At 37.7% G+C, this 16,885-nt stretch overlaps 1 protein-coding gene and 1 pseudogene across 2 annotated transcripts in view; one reads left to right on the plus strand and one right to left on the minus strand.

Moving 5' to 3' along the window:
* Positions 1 to 16,885, plus strand: part of JAK2 (Janus kinase 2) — a 118,100-nt gene that overhangs the window by 36,772 nt on the left and 64,443 nt on the right. Inside the window, exons 1-2 of one of the 2 annotated variants that reach the window (XM_058695843.1) lie at positions 3,784 to 3,863; positions 4,250 to 4,499. In XM_058695843.1, the coding sequence (XP_058551826.1) occupies positions 4,274 to 4,499 (226 nt within the window). In that variant the 5' untranslated portion in view covers positions 3,784 to 3,863; positions 4,250 to 4,273. Of the gene's footprint in view, positions 1 to 3,783; positions 3,864 to 4,249; positions 4,500 to 16,885 lie in introns of those variants that run through there. The other variant, XM_058695842.1, reaches the window with a different exon arrangement.
* LOC131492311 (U5 spliceosomal RNA) lies at positions 8,399 to 8,456 on the minus strand (annotated as a pseudogene).

Below are 16,885 nucleotides of genomic sequence, written 5' to 3' on the forward strand. Positions count from 1 at the left end.
AACTCTGATTCTCCAGAATCAGATAGCTATTGAAATCTCTTCCTATATCTTTTAGATTTTTAGTTGTTGCCTCTCCCTGGGCTTTTTGGATTTTCATCCCATGCATGGGAATACAGGAGTGAGCCCCTCAAGATTCTCTTTTTTTCTGGGGTACCTGGGTGGCTCAGTCATTTGAGCATCCAACTTCAGCTCAGGTCATGATCTCACGGTTCATGGGTTTGAGCCCCACGTCAGGCTCTGTGCTGACAATTTGGAGCCTGGAGCCTGCTTCAGATTCTGTGTCTCCCTCTCTCTCTGCCCCTCCTCCCCACCCCCTGTCTCAAGAATAAATAAACATTAAAAAATTTTTTAAAAAAAAGACTCTTTTTCTTTCCAGGATTTCTGCCTTCAGTTTCTATCTGTTTACCACCTCCAGAGTTTGTTCCCGGATTCTTCCAGCCAGCAAGACTACAGCTTTGTATAATAGCTCTGTCCTTTTCTCCAGCATCTATTGGGTACTACAAAGACTGTGTAGTTTCCTCAGGATAAAAGATGGATCGATGTGGGGGCACCTGGGTGGCCCAGTCAGTTAAGCATCAGACTTGTGATTTTGGCTCAGGTCATGATCTCACAGTTCGTGGGTTTGAGCCCCATGTTGGGCTCCATGCTGTCAGTGTGGGATTCTTTCTCTCCCTCTCTCTGCCTGCCCCCCGATCTCTCTCAAAATAAATAAAATAAACATTAAAAAAAATATATGGGTAAATGAGGACCTCCTTCACTGTTTTTCTTTCTCTCAGGGGTCAGATCCCCTGTAGTTGCTGTATCTGCTTTTGTTTGCTTGGCATTGCCTTCAGTGTTTTTAAGATATTTTTCCTAGACTTTATAATTGTTATCAGTAAAGCATATGGGTTTGTATCAAAAGCGTCCAAATCAGAAAGGAAGAAGTAAGTATGTATACACACACACACACACACACACACACACACACACACACACACGAATATTATTCAGCCTTAAAAAAGGAATAAACATTGTTTGCAACAACATGGATGAACCTTAGGGGCAAGTAAAATAAGTCAGAATGACAGATACTGCATGGTACCACTTACATGTGTAATAAAAAAAAAAGTCTAACTCTAAGAAGCAGATAGTAGAAAAGTCTTGCTAAGGACTGGAATTTGGGAGAAATTGGTAAAAGGCTATAGGTTTTTGGTTATAAGTTTTGAAAATCTAATATAACACATTGACTACAGTTGAGAACATTGTATTGCATAATTGAAATTTTTCTGTATTGTATAATTGAAATTTTCTAAGATAACTTAGAGTAACTTCATGAGGTGATGGATGTGTTGATTCAGTGATGGGGAGTCATTTCACCGTGTATACAGTGTCAATCATGTTGTATATGCTAAGTATCTCACAGTTTTGTCAATATAGTGGAAAGGTTTTTTTCAAATAAGACTGCAACTTGAAAATTGTTAAGGCCTCACTGAGAGATCTGCTAAAAGATACATTTCAGCAGAAAAAAGTCCAGAAGGAAAGCATAAGGTCCAAAACAATGGTGAGCACAAATTGATGAAATTCTTGCAAATTTGCCCCTTAATGGCTAAGAGTTCATTTTAGATGAATTTCAGTAATTGAGTATAGAAGAGACAGTACTTGAGTATAGTAAGTTACAAGAAAATTTTTAAAAATTCTATATTTTTGAGCAAATTAAAATTGTTTAAATTTGTAAATCCAGTTGCTTTTGGACTTCAAAAATCTTGCAGTTTTAACAGTTGCTGGCTTGTTGTTTTGTTGTGTTTTTACTCACCAGAAGTCCTATGATATTTGAAGAACTAAGTATTAACTCTAGTATTTAATATAATAAAGTCCTTATAGTTATAGATCTAAATTTCACCTTGCACATCCCTTAATCATGTTTCTTTCCTGTAATGTCTGCACTTAGTACAGTGACGTTCAGAAATGCTGTGTGAGTGTGTTTGTCATTATTTTCTCTTTCTCCCTTCACATAGCTCTGCTCATGATTTAAATGAACGTCTATGGGGAAATCTTACAAATATCAATCTCATGTTTTAGCTGCCACCTAGAGTCTGGTGTAATTGTCCTGCTTCCATTTCTAAACAAAAGTGTGTAAAGGAGTAGTCCTTATTCTATTCCTTTGTCCAATGTCCAATGTCAAGAGGCAAAGTCTTCATTTCCTTATATCCATTAATGGTATTATAGATCTTCCAAGTTTGAATTCCTCGCATTGTCTTTTACCCCTGGCTTAAAAATTTTTTTTATTTGAGTGTACTTTGATTCGAGTTGCATTAGTATCAGGTGTACAGAAGAGTGAATCAGTAGCATCTCTCTGTGTTATGCTGTGCTCACTGCAACATCATTGACTTCATACCCTGTGCTGTGCCTTTTATTCCTGTGACTTATTCATTCCATGACTGGACTCCTGGCTTCCTCTGGATTCAGTCAGTTACCAGGTTGCATGAAGTCTTGCTGTTATATTACCATTCATCATTCAACCATTGCTGTTTCAGTTAAGGATATTACTACTATCTAGACTATTGCCGTAGCTTTTGTTTCTACTTCACTTTTTAATTCATCATTTGACTGTAGGATAAAGTTTACATTCTTTGATCCCTTTTTTTTTTCAAGTAGGCCCCATGCCCAATGTGGGGCTTGAACTCACAACCCTGAGAGTGAGAGTCCATGCTTTGTGGGGAGCCTCAGTGACTCATTCAGTTAAGTGTCCAACTTTGGCTCAGGTCATGATCTCACAGTTTGTGAGTTTGAGCCCCACATCGGGCTCTATGCTGACAGCACAGAGCCTGTGTGGGATTCTTTCTCTCTCTCTCTCTGCCCCCCCTACCCCTCACCCCACCCTCCCCCCCCGGCTTGTGCTCTCTCTCTCTCTCTCTCTCAAAAATAAATAAACATTAAAAAAAAATAATAAAAGAGTCACATGCTTTACTGACTAAGCCCAGCCAGATGCCCCTTAAATTCTTCGATCTGACATTCAGACTTTTCTTAATTCTTTACTCTATCAGTTAGGATTGCATTCAATTATAAATAATAAGATGTCTTGTGGTAGAAAGGTGATTCTTGACACTGATTCAGGTGCTTAAGTTTGCCAGGTCTTTAATTCTCTTGGCATTTTCTTCCTGGTTTTAAGGTGACTGCCCTACCCTGCTCGGAGGCAGGTAGGAAGAAAGTGAAGAGAGAAAAGCTAAAAGGAGTCCAGTGGGGCACCTGAGTGGCTCAGATGGTTGAATGTCCGGCTCTTGATTTCCACTCAGGTCATGATGTCACAGGTCATGAGTTTGAGCCCCATGTCGGGCTGTGCTGACAGTGCAGAGCCTGCTTGGGATTCTCCCTCTCTCTCTGCCCCTATCCTGCTTGTACTCGCCCCTTTCTCTCTCTCTCTCTCTCTCTCTCTCTCTCAAATAAACTTAAAAAAATTAAAAAACAAAAAAGAAGGTCAGGTCTGCTTTCTTTTAAGGAATGGTTCTGGAAGTACCACCCAGCAACTTCCACTTAAATCTCATTTGTTGAAACTGGTTCACGTGGCTATTCATCTGTGGGGAAGTACAGTTCTTTGGGGGTATGTTGCTCTCCTTAAAAAAATTGGGCCTCTCAAGAAGGAAAAAATGGGGCGCCTGGGTATGTAGTTGCAGTTTTGCCACAAATATTCATCTGTACTTTTAGTCCTTTCCTAAATGGCATAAGTGCTCAACTACTGCACTGTGGCCCAGTTAATTAGAGTATCTTGTACCTTTCTGTTTCTCAGCACAGTTCTACTCTCCTGGAATGTTCTACATCTTCCGTTCATATAAATCCAATCTGTTGTACAGAGTCAACTCTGTATATGAACTCCTCTAATAAAACTTGTAAGTTTAAACCCAGTTTGAAATGTTACTTACCCCCTGCAGACCCCAGTAAGCAGTTGTCACACTAATTCGTTTGTTTTGAATTTATGTTGTCTAGTTGGATCTCTTCTCCTGTTACCTGTGACTGATTTTGTTTGTTCATTTTGTTAGTATTACATATCTGTATTAGGTTTCCTCAGTTAAGTTGTAAACTTCGGTTTTATAGGCCTTGTCCACAGGAAGTTTATAATCTCAATGCCTCTCACTGTGCTTTGTACATAGTACACGATATTTATTCAGTTACCAATTTAACAGAGTCAGTGCTTTCAGGGAAGGCTTCTTGGTACATGAGGGATACTTTATCAGTATCACTTTCTTTTGTAATGTTATTGTTTTTTTCTTAATAGGCAAATGTTCTGAAAAAACTCTGCATGGGAATGGCTTGCCTTACCATGACGGAAATGGAAGGAGTATCTGTATCTCCTGTACATCAGAATGGTGATATTCCTGGAAATGCTAATTCTGTGAAGCAAATAGATCCACTCCTACAGGTGTATCTTTATCATTCTCTTGAGAAGGCTGATGGAGAATATCTGAAGTTTCCAGCTGGGGAGTATGTTGCAGAAGAAATTTGTGTTGCTGCTTCTAAAGCTTGTGGTAAATATTCAAAAACATCTATTTTCTCCTTGTTAATAGATCACTGTTTCAATTATACTACTCTAATGTACATGTATAATGTATTATTCTTTGTGTTTTAAAATGCTTATATGACTGATGGGTATGTTCTTACATACATAATAAAAGGAGAACGTCACTAGAGTACATTTAAGGTAAATCTGCCTTGGGCTCGTCCTACAGACTGAATGTTTGTGTTTCCCTAAGGTTGGTGATGAAATCTATTGCTCTAATGTGATGGTATTTGGAGCTGGTTCCTTCAAGAGGTGATTAGGTCAGTGGGTGGATCCCCTATCAGCGGAATGAGTACCTTTAGAAAAGAGACCCCAGAGAGCTCTGTCACCCCTTCTTCCATGTGAGGACATGGTAAGAAAATGAATCAGAAGAGGGTTTCTGTGAACTAGAAAATGGGTGCTCATTAGGCAACCAAGAGTTTTTCATTCCTAGCCTCCAGAACTGTGAGAAATTTCTGTTGTTTATAATCCCCTTAGTCTGTGGTATTTTTGTTGTAGCATCCTGAATGGAATGCTTCGGAAGTTGGTACTGAGAAGTGGGGGACTGCTCTAACAGATATCGAAACATGTAGAAGTAGCTTTGGAACTGGGTTTTGAGGAACACGTTAGAAAAAGCCTAGCTTACCGTGAATGGACCTTTAAAGGGGATTCTGGTGAGGACTCAGAAAGAAAAGAGGAGAGCCGTAGAGAAAGTCTTAATATTCTTAGAGAATACATAAGTAATCTGAATAGAATGTTGGTAGAAAAATGTATGATAAAGGCCATTCCGATGAGGTCTCAGACAAAAATGTGAGACATGTTACTGGAAATTAGAGGAGAAGCAACCCTGGTGAAGTGGCGTGGACCTTAAAACACAAAAGAGCCAGTTATTTTATCAGCAAAATGACTTTATTTAGGAAAAGCAGAGGAATGGCAGTTTGGGACCCTCAAACTCTAGAGCACCACAGACAACTTCAGAGAACAGAGGAAAGGGCTTACTTTTATAGGAGAGAGGAGGAAGCTGGGAGGAGTGGTTTTCTCGGAGTCCTTATTGGCTGGGTTTTGCTGGGCAGGAGCAAGTCTTCCTTCTGCTGGGGCGTGTAAAGTAAGCCTCTTCCTGTCAGGGAGTGTGATGTAGGCTTCTTAGGGCAGGTAGTAATGTGGGGGAGCTTCCCCTTCAGGGCTTCCTACTCCATTTTATTATATTATATTATATTATATTATATTATATTATATTATATTACATTATATTTTATTTTATTTTATTATTTTATTTTGTTTTATTTTATTATTTTATTTTATTTTATTTTTTCCTACTCCATTTTATTTTGTTTTTTAATTTTTTTTTTTTCAACGTTTTTTATTGATTTTTGGGACAGAGAGAGACAGAGCATGAACGGGGGAGGGGCAGAGAGAGAGGGAGACACAGAATCGGAAACAGGCTCCAGGCTCCGAGCCATCAGCCCAGAGCCTGACGCGGGGCTCGAACTCACGGACCGCGAGATCGTGACCTGGCTGAAGTCGGACGCTTCACCGACTGCGCCACCCAGGCGTCCCTTCCTACTCCATTTTAAATGAAGTTTCCTTTTTTTCATAGTGGAAAAGAACTTGCCTGAATTGTGTTTTAGTGTTTTGGTGAAAAGAGAACTTGTGAGCAAAGAAATCAGATGTATTTACCTAAGCAAGCTCTCGAAGGTGTGTGTTGACTCCTCCTGACTGCTTTAGTAAAATGCGAGCAGAAAGATGGAACCGTTAAGCAAAAAGGAAGGCGAACTGAAAAGATTTGTAAAATTCTCAGTCTTTCCATGTTGCAAAAAGTGAGAAAGTGGTTAGAAGAGAGCACTAAGGATGTGGCCAGTGGACCATTTAAGATTTGTGTAGCTCAGCTATTTCTCCATTCGCTAGGAGCTTTGATGGGACAGGCCTCTCCCGTCACAGCTCCTAGTGCCGGGCCCGCCCTGGGGAGCAGAGTGCTTTCAAAGCAAAAGCTGCCAGAGCTTGGAGACCTGCTTGCTGCCTGGTGCTGCCTCACTTTGAGGGCTCTTCTTGGAGCACTGCCGGCCCCAGGTGCAGCCCCTGCCTTCCAGAGGGTGCAGGCAGCAAACTTTGATGGAGGGTATTGTTTCCAGCAGGGAAGAGTATACAGGCTCAGGGGACGTGGCTGCCTCCACCTGGATTTCAAAGGATGGAGCCACCCAAAACCATTAGGTACTGGGCTGCCTGGAGCCTCGGGGCCCAGCCTCTGCCGGGTAAAGCTGCTTGGACAGGAATTGCCCCAGTGGGTCCTGTAGGCAAGCCCTCTGTCCTAGGGGTCCTTGACAACAGCTTATCATGTCAAAGAGGATTATTATAGAGCCTTAGGGTCTAATGGAACTTGCCCTTTTGGGTTTTAGACTTGTTGGGGATCTATCACTCTTTTCTTATTTTCTCTGTCTCCCTTCTGGAGTAGAAATGTCTGTTTTATGCTTGTAATGTGGAAGCATTTAACTTGTTCGATTTCACTGATTCACAGCCAGAGTGCAGTTTACCTCAGGTTGAATGGTACCTTGAGTCTCACTCACATAAGATTTAGTTGATATTCAGGTGAGACTTAGACCTTTAGACTTTTGAGTTGATGCTGGAATGAATTAGGACTTTTTGGGGCTGTCGGAATGGAACGAATATATTTTTAATGTGAAAAGGATGTGAATTTGGGGGGTACCAAGGGCAAAATGGTAAGTTTCAATTGCCGTATCCTCTCATCTACTTACCTTCTGCAGTTTTTACTCTAGAAGTTTTATTTGGGATGCTTTTTAATAATTGCCATTACCTCATCATGTTCATTTTTTTTTCCTCATTTTTTTTATTAAGTGGAATATATCGTAGTACCTGATTTTACTTTCTTGGTTGGTAATTCTGCCATGTCTGTCATTTCTTGCTATCCTTCTGATTGATGTTTCTTCTAGTTATGGGTCATATTTTCCTGCTGTTTTGAATGCCTACAATTTTTTATTGGATGGTGGATATTATAATGTAAATTTGTAACTTACATTGTTGCCTGCTGGATTTTATTATATTCTTCAGTGATGGCCTTTTTCTGGCACTGTTAGGTAATGGGTGGTTTACCTAGCTGCTTTTGAGAGCTTCTTTATCTTCGTCTTCCCGTCCTCCTTTTCCTTCTCCTTCTCCTTCCTTCTTTTGTTAAATAATTCAATATTTTTAGTATATTCACAGAGCTCTACAATCATGTCAGTTTTCACCACCCCCAGAAAGAAACCTCTTACCCATCAGCAGTCGCTTTCCATGTCTTCCCCAACTCCCCCCAACCACAAATCTACTCCTAAGAATTTGTACACTTGGGACATTTCATATAAGTGGAATCATGCAGGCCACATGTGTTTTTTGTGACAAGGAGTTGAATTCCTGAGTCATATCATAACTTTGTGTTTGATCTTTTGAGGAACCGCCCTCATGTTTTCAAGGCATCTGCATCATTTTACATTTCCGATAGCAGAGTATGAAGGTCCCAATTTCTCTACATCTTGATTAACACTTGTTACGACCTTTCTTTTTGATAATAGACATACTAGTGGGTGTGAAGTGGTATCTCATTGTGGTTTTCTTGAAAAATCTTTATGGATAAATAATTCACATATCATACATTTCATACTTTTAAAAAGTGTATGGTAAAGTAATTTTTAGTATCTCCAGTTGATTTTAGAACATTTTTTCACCCCAAAAGAAGCTCTGTGCTTATTGGCTATCACTCTCTCACCCCCTCTTCCTTCTTTAGTCTTAGGCATCCCCTAATCTATGTTCTGTCTCAATAAATTTGTCTATCTAGATATTTCATACAGATGGAGTCATATAATATGTGGCCTTTTATTACTGGCTTCTTATACCCATAATTTCCACCCCAAGGAAATCTTTAGTAAAAGGTGAAAGATTTATGTGATCTGGAGAGAAACTCCAGACCATTAAACTCATACAATTTTCATGAAGTTCATCCGTATTTTTTTTTTGCATGTAATTTATTTATTTATTTATTTATTAATATGAAATTTATTGTCAGATTGGTTTCCATACAACACTCAGTGCTCATCCCAACAGGTGCCCTCCTCAATACCCATCACCCACCCTCCCCTCCCTCCCACCCCCCATCAACCCTCAGTTCTCAGTTTTTAAGAGTCTCTTATGTTTTGGCTCCCTCCCTCTCTAACCTTTTTTTATTTTCCTTCCCCTCCCCCATGGTCTTCTGTTAAGTTTCTCAGTTCACCCATATGGTAACATCTGTCTATAGTTAATTCTTTCATGGCTGAATAGTATGCTGTTGTGTGGATAATACCACGTATTGTTTAACCGTTGATCATTTGATGGACATTTTGGCTGTTTCAGCCTTTTGTCTGTTTCTATGAACATTTGTGTACAGTGTGGACAGATGATTTCATTTCTGCATATATACCTAGGAGTGGAATTGTGGGTCACATTGTAACTCTATGGTTCCTTTTTGAGGAACTACCAGACTGTTTTCCAAAGTGGCTGCACCATTTTACATTCACACCAGTAGTGTGTGAGGGTTCTGATTACTCCACATCCCTAATAACACTTGTTGTTATATGACCTTTTAAAAATTCTATCCATTCTACTGGGTGTAAAGTGGTATCTTAGTGTAGTTTTGATATATATATATTTTCTGATTAGCAGTTCTTTTGGGTGTCTTTGCCTTGCTTACTGGCAATTGTGTATCTTCTTTGGAGAAATGTCTATTCAAATCCTTTGTCCACTTTTAAAATGTTTGTTTGTTACTGAGTTGTTAATAGTTATATTTTCTTTTTTTTTTTTTTTAAATTTTTTTTTCAACGTTTTTTATTTATTTTTGGGACAGAGAGAGACAGAGCATGAATGGGGGAGGGGCAGAGAGAGAGGGAGACACAGAATCGGAAACAGGCTCCAGGCTCCGAGCCATCAGCCCAGAGCCTGACGCGGGGCTCGAACTCACAGACCGCGAGATCGTGACCTGGCTGAAGTCGGACGCTTAACCGACTGCGCCACCCAGGCGCCCCAATAGTTATATTTTCTAGATCCCTTATCAGATACTATATGATTTGGAAATCTTTTCTCCCGTTTTATGTTTTGTCTTTTCACTGTCTGGATCTGGATAGTGTTCTTTGAAGCAAAGGTCTTTAATTTTAATGAAGCCTCATTTGTTTATTTTTGTTGTTGTTGCTTGTGTTTTTGTGTCATAGCTAAGAATTCATTACCAAATCAAGTTCATGAGGAATTTCCCCTGCAGTTTCTTCTAGGAGTTTCATAGTTTAAGGTTTGCGCCCCTTTAAGTTCATTTTTGCTGATGGTTGAGGGTAGGGATCCACTGTCATTCTTCTGCATGTGAATATACACCTGTTACTGACTTCCCCCACTTTATATAGTGTTTATAAGGTTCATACATGTTGTACCATGTATCAGTACATTATTCTTTTATGGATGAATGATATTCAGCTAAATAGTATCAAATATATGATACAATATGGATAAACTTTATAAGTATTGAGTGAAGTGTAAGAAGCCAGTATCAAATGGATATCTACATGCAAATCACAGCATCATTTGATGAAGAGGCTGTGAGTTCCCATACTCAGTAGTCTCAGAACCCTTGTCAGAGTATCATTTGGCCATAGATGAGTGGGTTTGTTTTTGGATTTTCAATTCTGTTTCATTGGCCTATATGTCTTAATGCCAGTACCATACTCTCTGTATCACTATAGTTTTGTAGTAAGTTTTGTAATCAGTGTGAGTTTTCTAGCTTTCTTGTTCTTTTTCAAAATTGTTTTGATCTTTCCTCGTCCCTTTAATTTTTATATTAATTTTATGATTAGCTTGTCAATTTCTGCAATAAAGACAGCTGAGATTTCTATAGGGATTACATTGAATATATAGGTCAGTTTGGGGACTACTACTATCTCATTGAAATAAGTCTTCCAATCCATGAACATGAAATATCTTTTTGTCTGTTTGGGTCTTCTTTATTTTTTTTCTGCAGTGTTTTATAGTGCTCAATGTATAAGTCTTACCTCTTAAATTTATTTATAGGTATTTTATTCACTTGGATGCTGTTGTAAATGGAATTGTTTTTATTATACTTTTTTGGATTGTTCATTGTTCATGTATAGAAATAGAGCTGATTTTTACCTGTTGATCTTATGTCCTTTAACTTTGTTGAATTCATTTATAGGCTCTGACATTTTTTTGGAGGGGTTAACTATTTTCTGTATATAAGATCGTATCATGGGCCAATAAAGACAATTTTGATTCTTCCTGCCCAATTTGGGTGTCTTTTATTTTCTTGCCTATTTGCTCTAGCTAGAACTCTCATTGCAGTGTTGTATAGAAGTGGTGAAGGTAGGCATCCTTGTCTTGTTTGTGATTTTAAGGATAGATTTTTAGTCTTTCACTGGTGATTATGATATTGTTTGTGGGTGTTTCATAAGTGCTATTTATCAGGTTCAGGAAATTACCTTCAATTCTTATTTAAGTATTTTTTTTAACTCATTAAGGAGTATAGAGTTTGTTACTTTTTGTGTATAAATCGAGATGATCATTTTTTTTCTTTCATTACATTGGTTATTTTACTATCTGGAACCACCCTTTTATACCTGGGATAAATCCCACCTGTACATGGTATATAGTTCTTTTAATATTTTGCTGGATGTGGTTTGCTACTATTTTGTTGAGGAAATTTGCATCTATATTCATGAAGGATATTGGTCTGTAGTTTTCTTGTAGTGTCTTTGTTTGGCTTTGGTATCAGGGTAATGCTGGACCAATTAAGTTGTTTAGGAACCGTTACTTTTTCATTTTTTTTTTTTTTTTTGAAGATTTTGAGAAAGATTTATTGTCATTTTTCTTTAAATGCTTGATGGAATTGTCCAGTGAAGCCATCTGGTTCTGAGCTTCTCTTGGGAAGTTTTTGATTATGGATTTAATCTCTTCATCTTGTATAGGTCTATTTATAGTTTCTGCTTTTTTCTTAAATGAGTTTTGATTGATTGTGTGTTTCTAGGGATTTTTCCATTTTATCTAGGTCATCTAATTGTTGGCAAATATTTTTTCATCATATTTTATTACATTCTTTTTATTTCTGTAATGTTGATAGTGTTGTCCTCACTTTCATTTCTGATTTTGGTAATTTGAATCTTTTCTCTTTCTTTCTTGTTTAGTTTAGCTAAAGGCTTGTCAGTATTCTTTATTTTTTTCAAATAAACAATGTTTGGTTTCATTCTTTTTTTTCCCCCCTGAATTGCTTTTCTATTCTCTTTGCCTGTAGTGTTTATTATTTTCTTTTTTCTATTGGCTTTGGGTTTAGTCTCCTTTTTTCAAAGTTACTAATGGTATCTAGGGAGATTATTGATTTGAGATCTTTATACTTTTTTAATATAGATGTTTACAGTATAATTTCCCTCTATCTGGTTTTGCTGAATCCAGTATTTTGATATGTTGGTTTTTTTGCTTTTATTTTTCTCTATGTATTTTCTAATTTCCTTTGTGATTTATTCTTTGACCCATTGTTCGTGTGTTAATTTTCACACATTTGTGAATTTTCCAGTTTTTCTTTATGGTTTCTAGTTTCATTCCATTTTTGTCAGAGAAGATATTTTGGATGATTTCAGTCCTTATAAGTGTATTCATATTTCTTTTGTGACCTAACTTATGGCCTATTCTTGTGAATATTCCATTTACATTTGTGAAAAATGTATATTCTGCTTTTGTGGGGTTGTATTCTGTATATGTCTCTTAGTTGATTTATAGCACAATTCAGTTTTTCTTATTGTTTTTTCTTATTGTTCTTCAGTCTCGTTTTACTGTCTTTTTAAAAATTTTTTAAGTTTATTTTGAGAGAGAGCACAAGCAGGGTAGGGGCATAGAGAGAAGGGAGAGAGAGAGAATTCCAGGCAGGCACTTCGCTGTCAGTGAAGGGTCCGAAGTGGAGCTCGAACTCGTGAACTGAGAGGTCATGACCTGAGCTGAAGGCAGATGCTTAACCCACTGAACCACCCAGGCACCACTCGTTTTTCTGTCTTATTGAGAACGGTGTATTGAACTTTTCAGGTATTATTGCTGAATTGTCTATTTCTCCTTTCAGTTTTCATTTTTTGGTTTACATGTTACATCTTTTGGGGCTAATTTCTTACGTATGTATATGTTTATATTTACATTTTCTTAAGGATTTAAATTTTCATAATGCTCTTTGTCTTTTGTAAACTTTTGACTTAAAATCTGTTTTGTCTGATATTAGTATAGCCATCCCAGCTTTTTTTTTTATTAAAAAATTTTTTTTAAATGTTTATTTTTGAGAGAGAGAGAGAGAGAGAGCGAGCAGGGGAGGGGCAGAGAGAGGGGGAGACACAGAATCCGAAGCAGTCTCCAGTAGTGTCCTGTTAAATCCGTCTGTTGGTCCGTGAATTAACAGTATCAGTAATACCAGGGAGCTTGTTTAGAAATGCAGTATCTCTGGGGCGCCTGGGTGGCGCAGTCGGTTGAGCGTCCGACTTCAGCTCAGGTCACGATCTCACGGTCCGTGAGTTCGAGCCCCGCGTCAGGCTCTGGGCTGACGGCTCAGAGCCTGGAGCCTGCTTCCGATTCTGTGTCCCCCTCTCTCTTTGCCCCTCCCCCATTCATGCTCTGTCTCTCTCTGTCTCAAAAATAAACATTTAAAACAAAAAAAAAAGAAAAAGAAATGCAGTATCTCTCTCAGGCCCCTTGCCAGAATCAGTGAATAAGAATCTTTTCTTTTTCAACAAAAATCATGCTTTTCAAGCTTTTCAACAAAAACTGTGGAAGCCAAAAGACAATCTCCACGTTGTTATTATGAACGTTAAATTTTGAAAAATACTAATCTGCCTCATTCTAGCTTATTCAGTTAGGGGAAACAAAAACCTGTTTATTTATACAGTTGACGAAGCCCAGATAGGATATACCCTTGGGATCTTTACAGTAGAACCTATGTTATGTGCCATATACTTTGCTAAGCACTTTATCCATATTATCACATTTTTTCCTTCCAGCTATCCTCTGAAGTCAGATTTCTGTCCTTATCCTTTAGAAGATGAAGGATAAGCTTAGAGAGATTAACTACCACAAGTTTACCTAGCTAGTAAATACCTGAACTCAGACTTTACCCATATCAGATTTTAAGCTAACGTTTTATAGATTATCACTGTTGAAACTGGAACACTTTTGAGATGTAAAGACAGGCTGTTAAATAATTATTCTGGGACAGTAGACAGAGCAAACCTGTCTTGGTCCAGCCAGGTGATCTGCTCATCCTGTCTGCAGCTCTCTGCTGTATAGCACCTCCCTTTTCTGCATAGCTAATTTAGCTTCAGGAGCATTTGCTGCCGCTCATCCATGCCTATGCGATATTTAATGTGCTCGGCTTGCCATTACATAGAATGGCTAGATCCTCATGTGCTTTCTTCAGCTTATGCATTACCTCTTCAGAAGCTTTCACTGAAGTCTTTACTTCATCTGACCTACCTCTGTTAAAATCAGAGCTGAATAGAAGTTAAAGTGATGAAAATGGATTTTACTTGATAAACTACTGTAATAGGGAAGATACTCCATTATAGAAGTGAGCTTGACTCTGAATACAGCCTGAACAAGTGGGGTTTTGTGGCCAGGGGACAAATTTGACAGGGCATTGGTGAATGGAAAATTACTAAGAGTAGACATCAAGGCTGGGGGGATTCTGAGTGAACCAGCCTAATATGATTCTTGCTAAAGGCAGGTCAATGTGATCAGATATCACCTGCAGGATAATAGGGGTGAGGAGTTTGATTAGATATCTAAGGTGGTTTGCTAAATGGACTTAGCAGGATTCTTGCTAAAACTTGATTCTACGAGGAAAAACATGTATGGGCCGTGTTCGGGAGGGTTCAGAGGGGCCTTGATAAAATTTGGCCAAGCAAAGAATATTTTTCATTTCTCCCCTGTACTTATTTGTTTTTTTGTGGTCTTTACTATCATGGCACTGACCCTTTTGAATTATAGTTCTCCAATGGCATCTTTGAGTTCATCTCTTATAATGTGAGATCCTTAAAGTTAGGCACTATTTTTCCTTTTTGTATTTCCTGTACCCATTTTGTGCTTATTATGTAATAGAGTCTCTGTTAATATTAGTGGAATGTTGACTGTCCTTGCTCTAGAATGATATGGAACCGAATCACACTTAGATAATGGTTTGGAAAAGAAGAAGCACATTTAAGTGCTTTTAGTAAATAAAAATAAAAATAACTTTGGGTGTGTAGGGAAAGAGTTAAAAATGACTGAGGTTTCTGTTCTGTTCTTTTCCGTTGATCAGAGCGTCTGTTTTTGTGCCAACTTAGAATCTATTCCAAATGACATTTCTAGCAATTATGTAACATGGTCCCCCACCATCCCATCAGCCCTAGATGTTATCCCTCTTGTTTTCGCTAGTTGAATGGATATAAAGTGATACCACATAATTTTAACTCACATTTTATTCAACGCTAGGTATTACCATCCTCTCACATGTTTATTAATTATTTTTAATTATTATTAATCATGGATTTGCTCTATTGTGAATAATTTATATCCACTTTTTTGCCATTTTCACTTTTTTAATTCTGATTTTTTGTTATAAAATACTTAAAGTAATACTTCACATAGAAAAATATATATCACTGTAGTCACCACACAGCTTTTCAAATATATCATTTTGCTATTTTCATATTTTTCTCTGATTCATTGTTATGAAGAATTACATTTTTCCAATTTAGCCATCTCTGCTATTCTAGGATAAATGAACTTTATCTTAGTTTTTTTTTTATTTTTTAAGAATCATTGCAGGATTTGGTTTGCTAAAATTTTAAATATTTAGGATTTTTGTACCTATTTTGGTAAGTGAGTCTATTTGATTATGATATCTGGCTGGTTTTGGTATCATGGTCCAAGTAAAGTCACAAAGTATGTTAATTTCCCTGTTCTCTCTTTTTCTGTTCTCTGTAATAGTATACTGAAGGTTGGAATTGTCTTTCATGTTTGGTTGAACTAGTATATAAATTTTATCTGGGCCTCATGGTGGTTTTTCCTTTCTTATTTCTTCTCTTTCCTCCTTTTCCTTTCTTCTCCTTTATTTTTATAAGTAGATAGTTTCTTTAATGGTTATAGTTCTTTTGAAGTTTTTAATTCTTAAAAAAATTTTTTTTTAACGTTTATTTTTTTTGAGAGAGAGAGAGAGAGACAGAGCATGAACAGAGGAGGGACGGAGAGAGAGGGAGACACAGAATCTGAAGCAGGTTCCAGGCTCTGAGTTATTAGCACAGAGCTTGAACTCATGAGCTGTGAGATCATGACCTGAGTCGAAGTTGGACGCTCAACCAACTGAGCCACCCAGGCACCCCTGAAGTTTTTTATTTTTGAATCCATTTTTTAAAATTACATATGGCTTTAAAATTGTCTGTCTACATTTTCAAATTTATTGTCATTGTTTATTCTCTTATTGTCTCCATAACCTATAATTATACTTTTAAAAACATTTTTATTAATTTTTTAATGTTTATTTTTTTTTTTAAATTTTTTTTTTTTTTCAACATTTTTTATTTATTTTTGGGACAGAGAGAGACAGAGCATGAACGGGGGAGGGGCAGAGAGAGAGGGAGACACAGAATCGGAAACAGGCTCCAGGCTCCGAGCCATCGGCCCAGAGCCTGACGCGGGGCTCGAACTCACGGACCGCGAGATCGTGACCTGGCTGAAGTCGGACGCTTAACCGACTGCGCCACCCAGGCGCCCCTTAATGTTTATTTTTGAGAGAGAGAGAGAGAGAGAGAGAGAGAGAGAGAGAGAGAGAGGGAGAGAACGAGCATGAGTTGGGGAGGGGCAGAGAGAGAGACACACACAAAATCTGAAGCAGGTTCCAGGCTCCGAGCTTTCAGCACAGAGCCCTATATGGGGCTCAAACTCATGAACTGTGAGATCATGATCTGAGCCAAAGTCGAACACTTAACTGACTGAGCCACCCAGGTGTGTCAGTTATACTTTTGAAAAATCATTAGTGTTTATCTGTGGTTTTTTTTCTTGATCAGATTTGACAAAGGCTTGTTTATTTTGTTAGTTATTGCAAATTATCAGCTTTTATTTTCTTGATTCTCTTTATTGAATCTTCTGTTAACTTCTGCTCTATCACATTTTCAACTGTCTTCTAGATTATTCTGTTGTTTTTTAATGTATTGAGTTAGATAACTTAGATCATTCTTTGTTATCTTCTGATATAATCAGGTTAAAGCTATAATTTTTCCTCTTAAGTATCACTTTAGCTATATTCCATAATTTTTAATACATGTTATTAATTGTTCATTATAAATACTATTTAATTTC

Source organism: Neofelis nebulosa, chromosome 12, assembly GCF_028018385.1.
Source record: "Neofelis nebulosa isolate mNeoNeb1 chromosome 12, mNeoNeb1.pri, whole genome shotgun sequence".
NCBI lineage: Eukaryota > Metazoa > Chordata > Mammalia > Carnivora > Felidae > Neofelis > Neofelis nebulosa.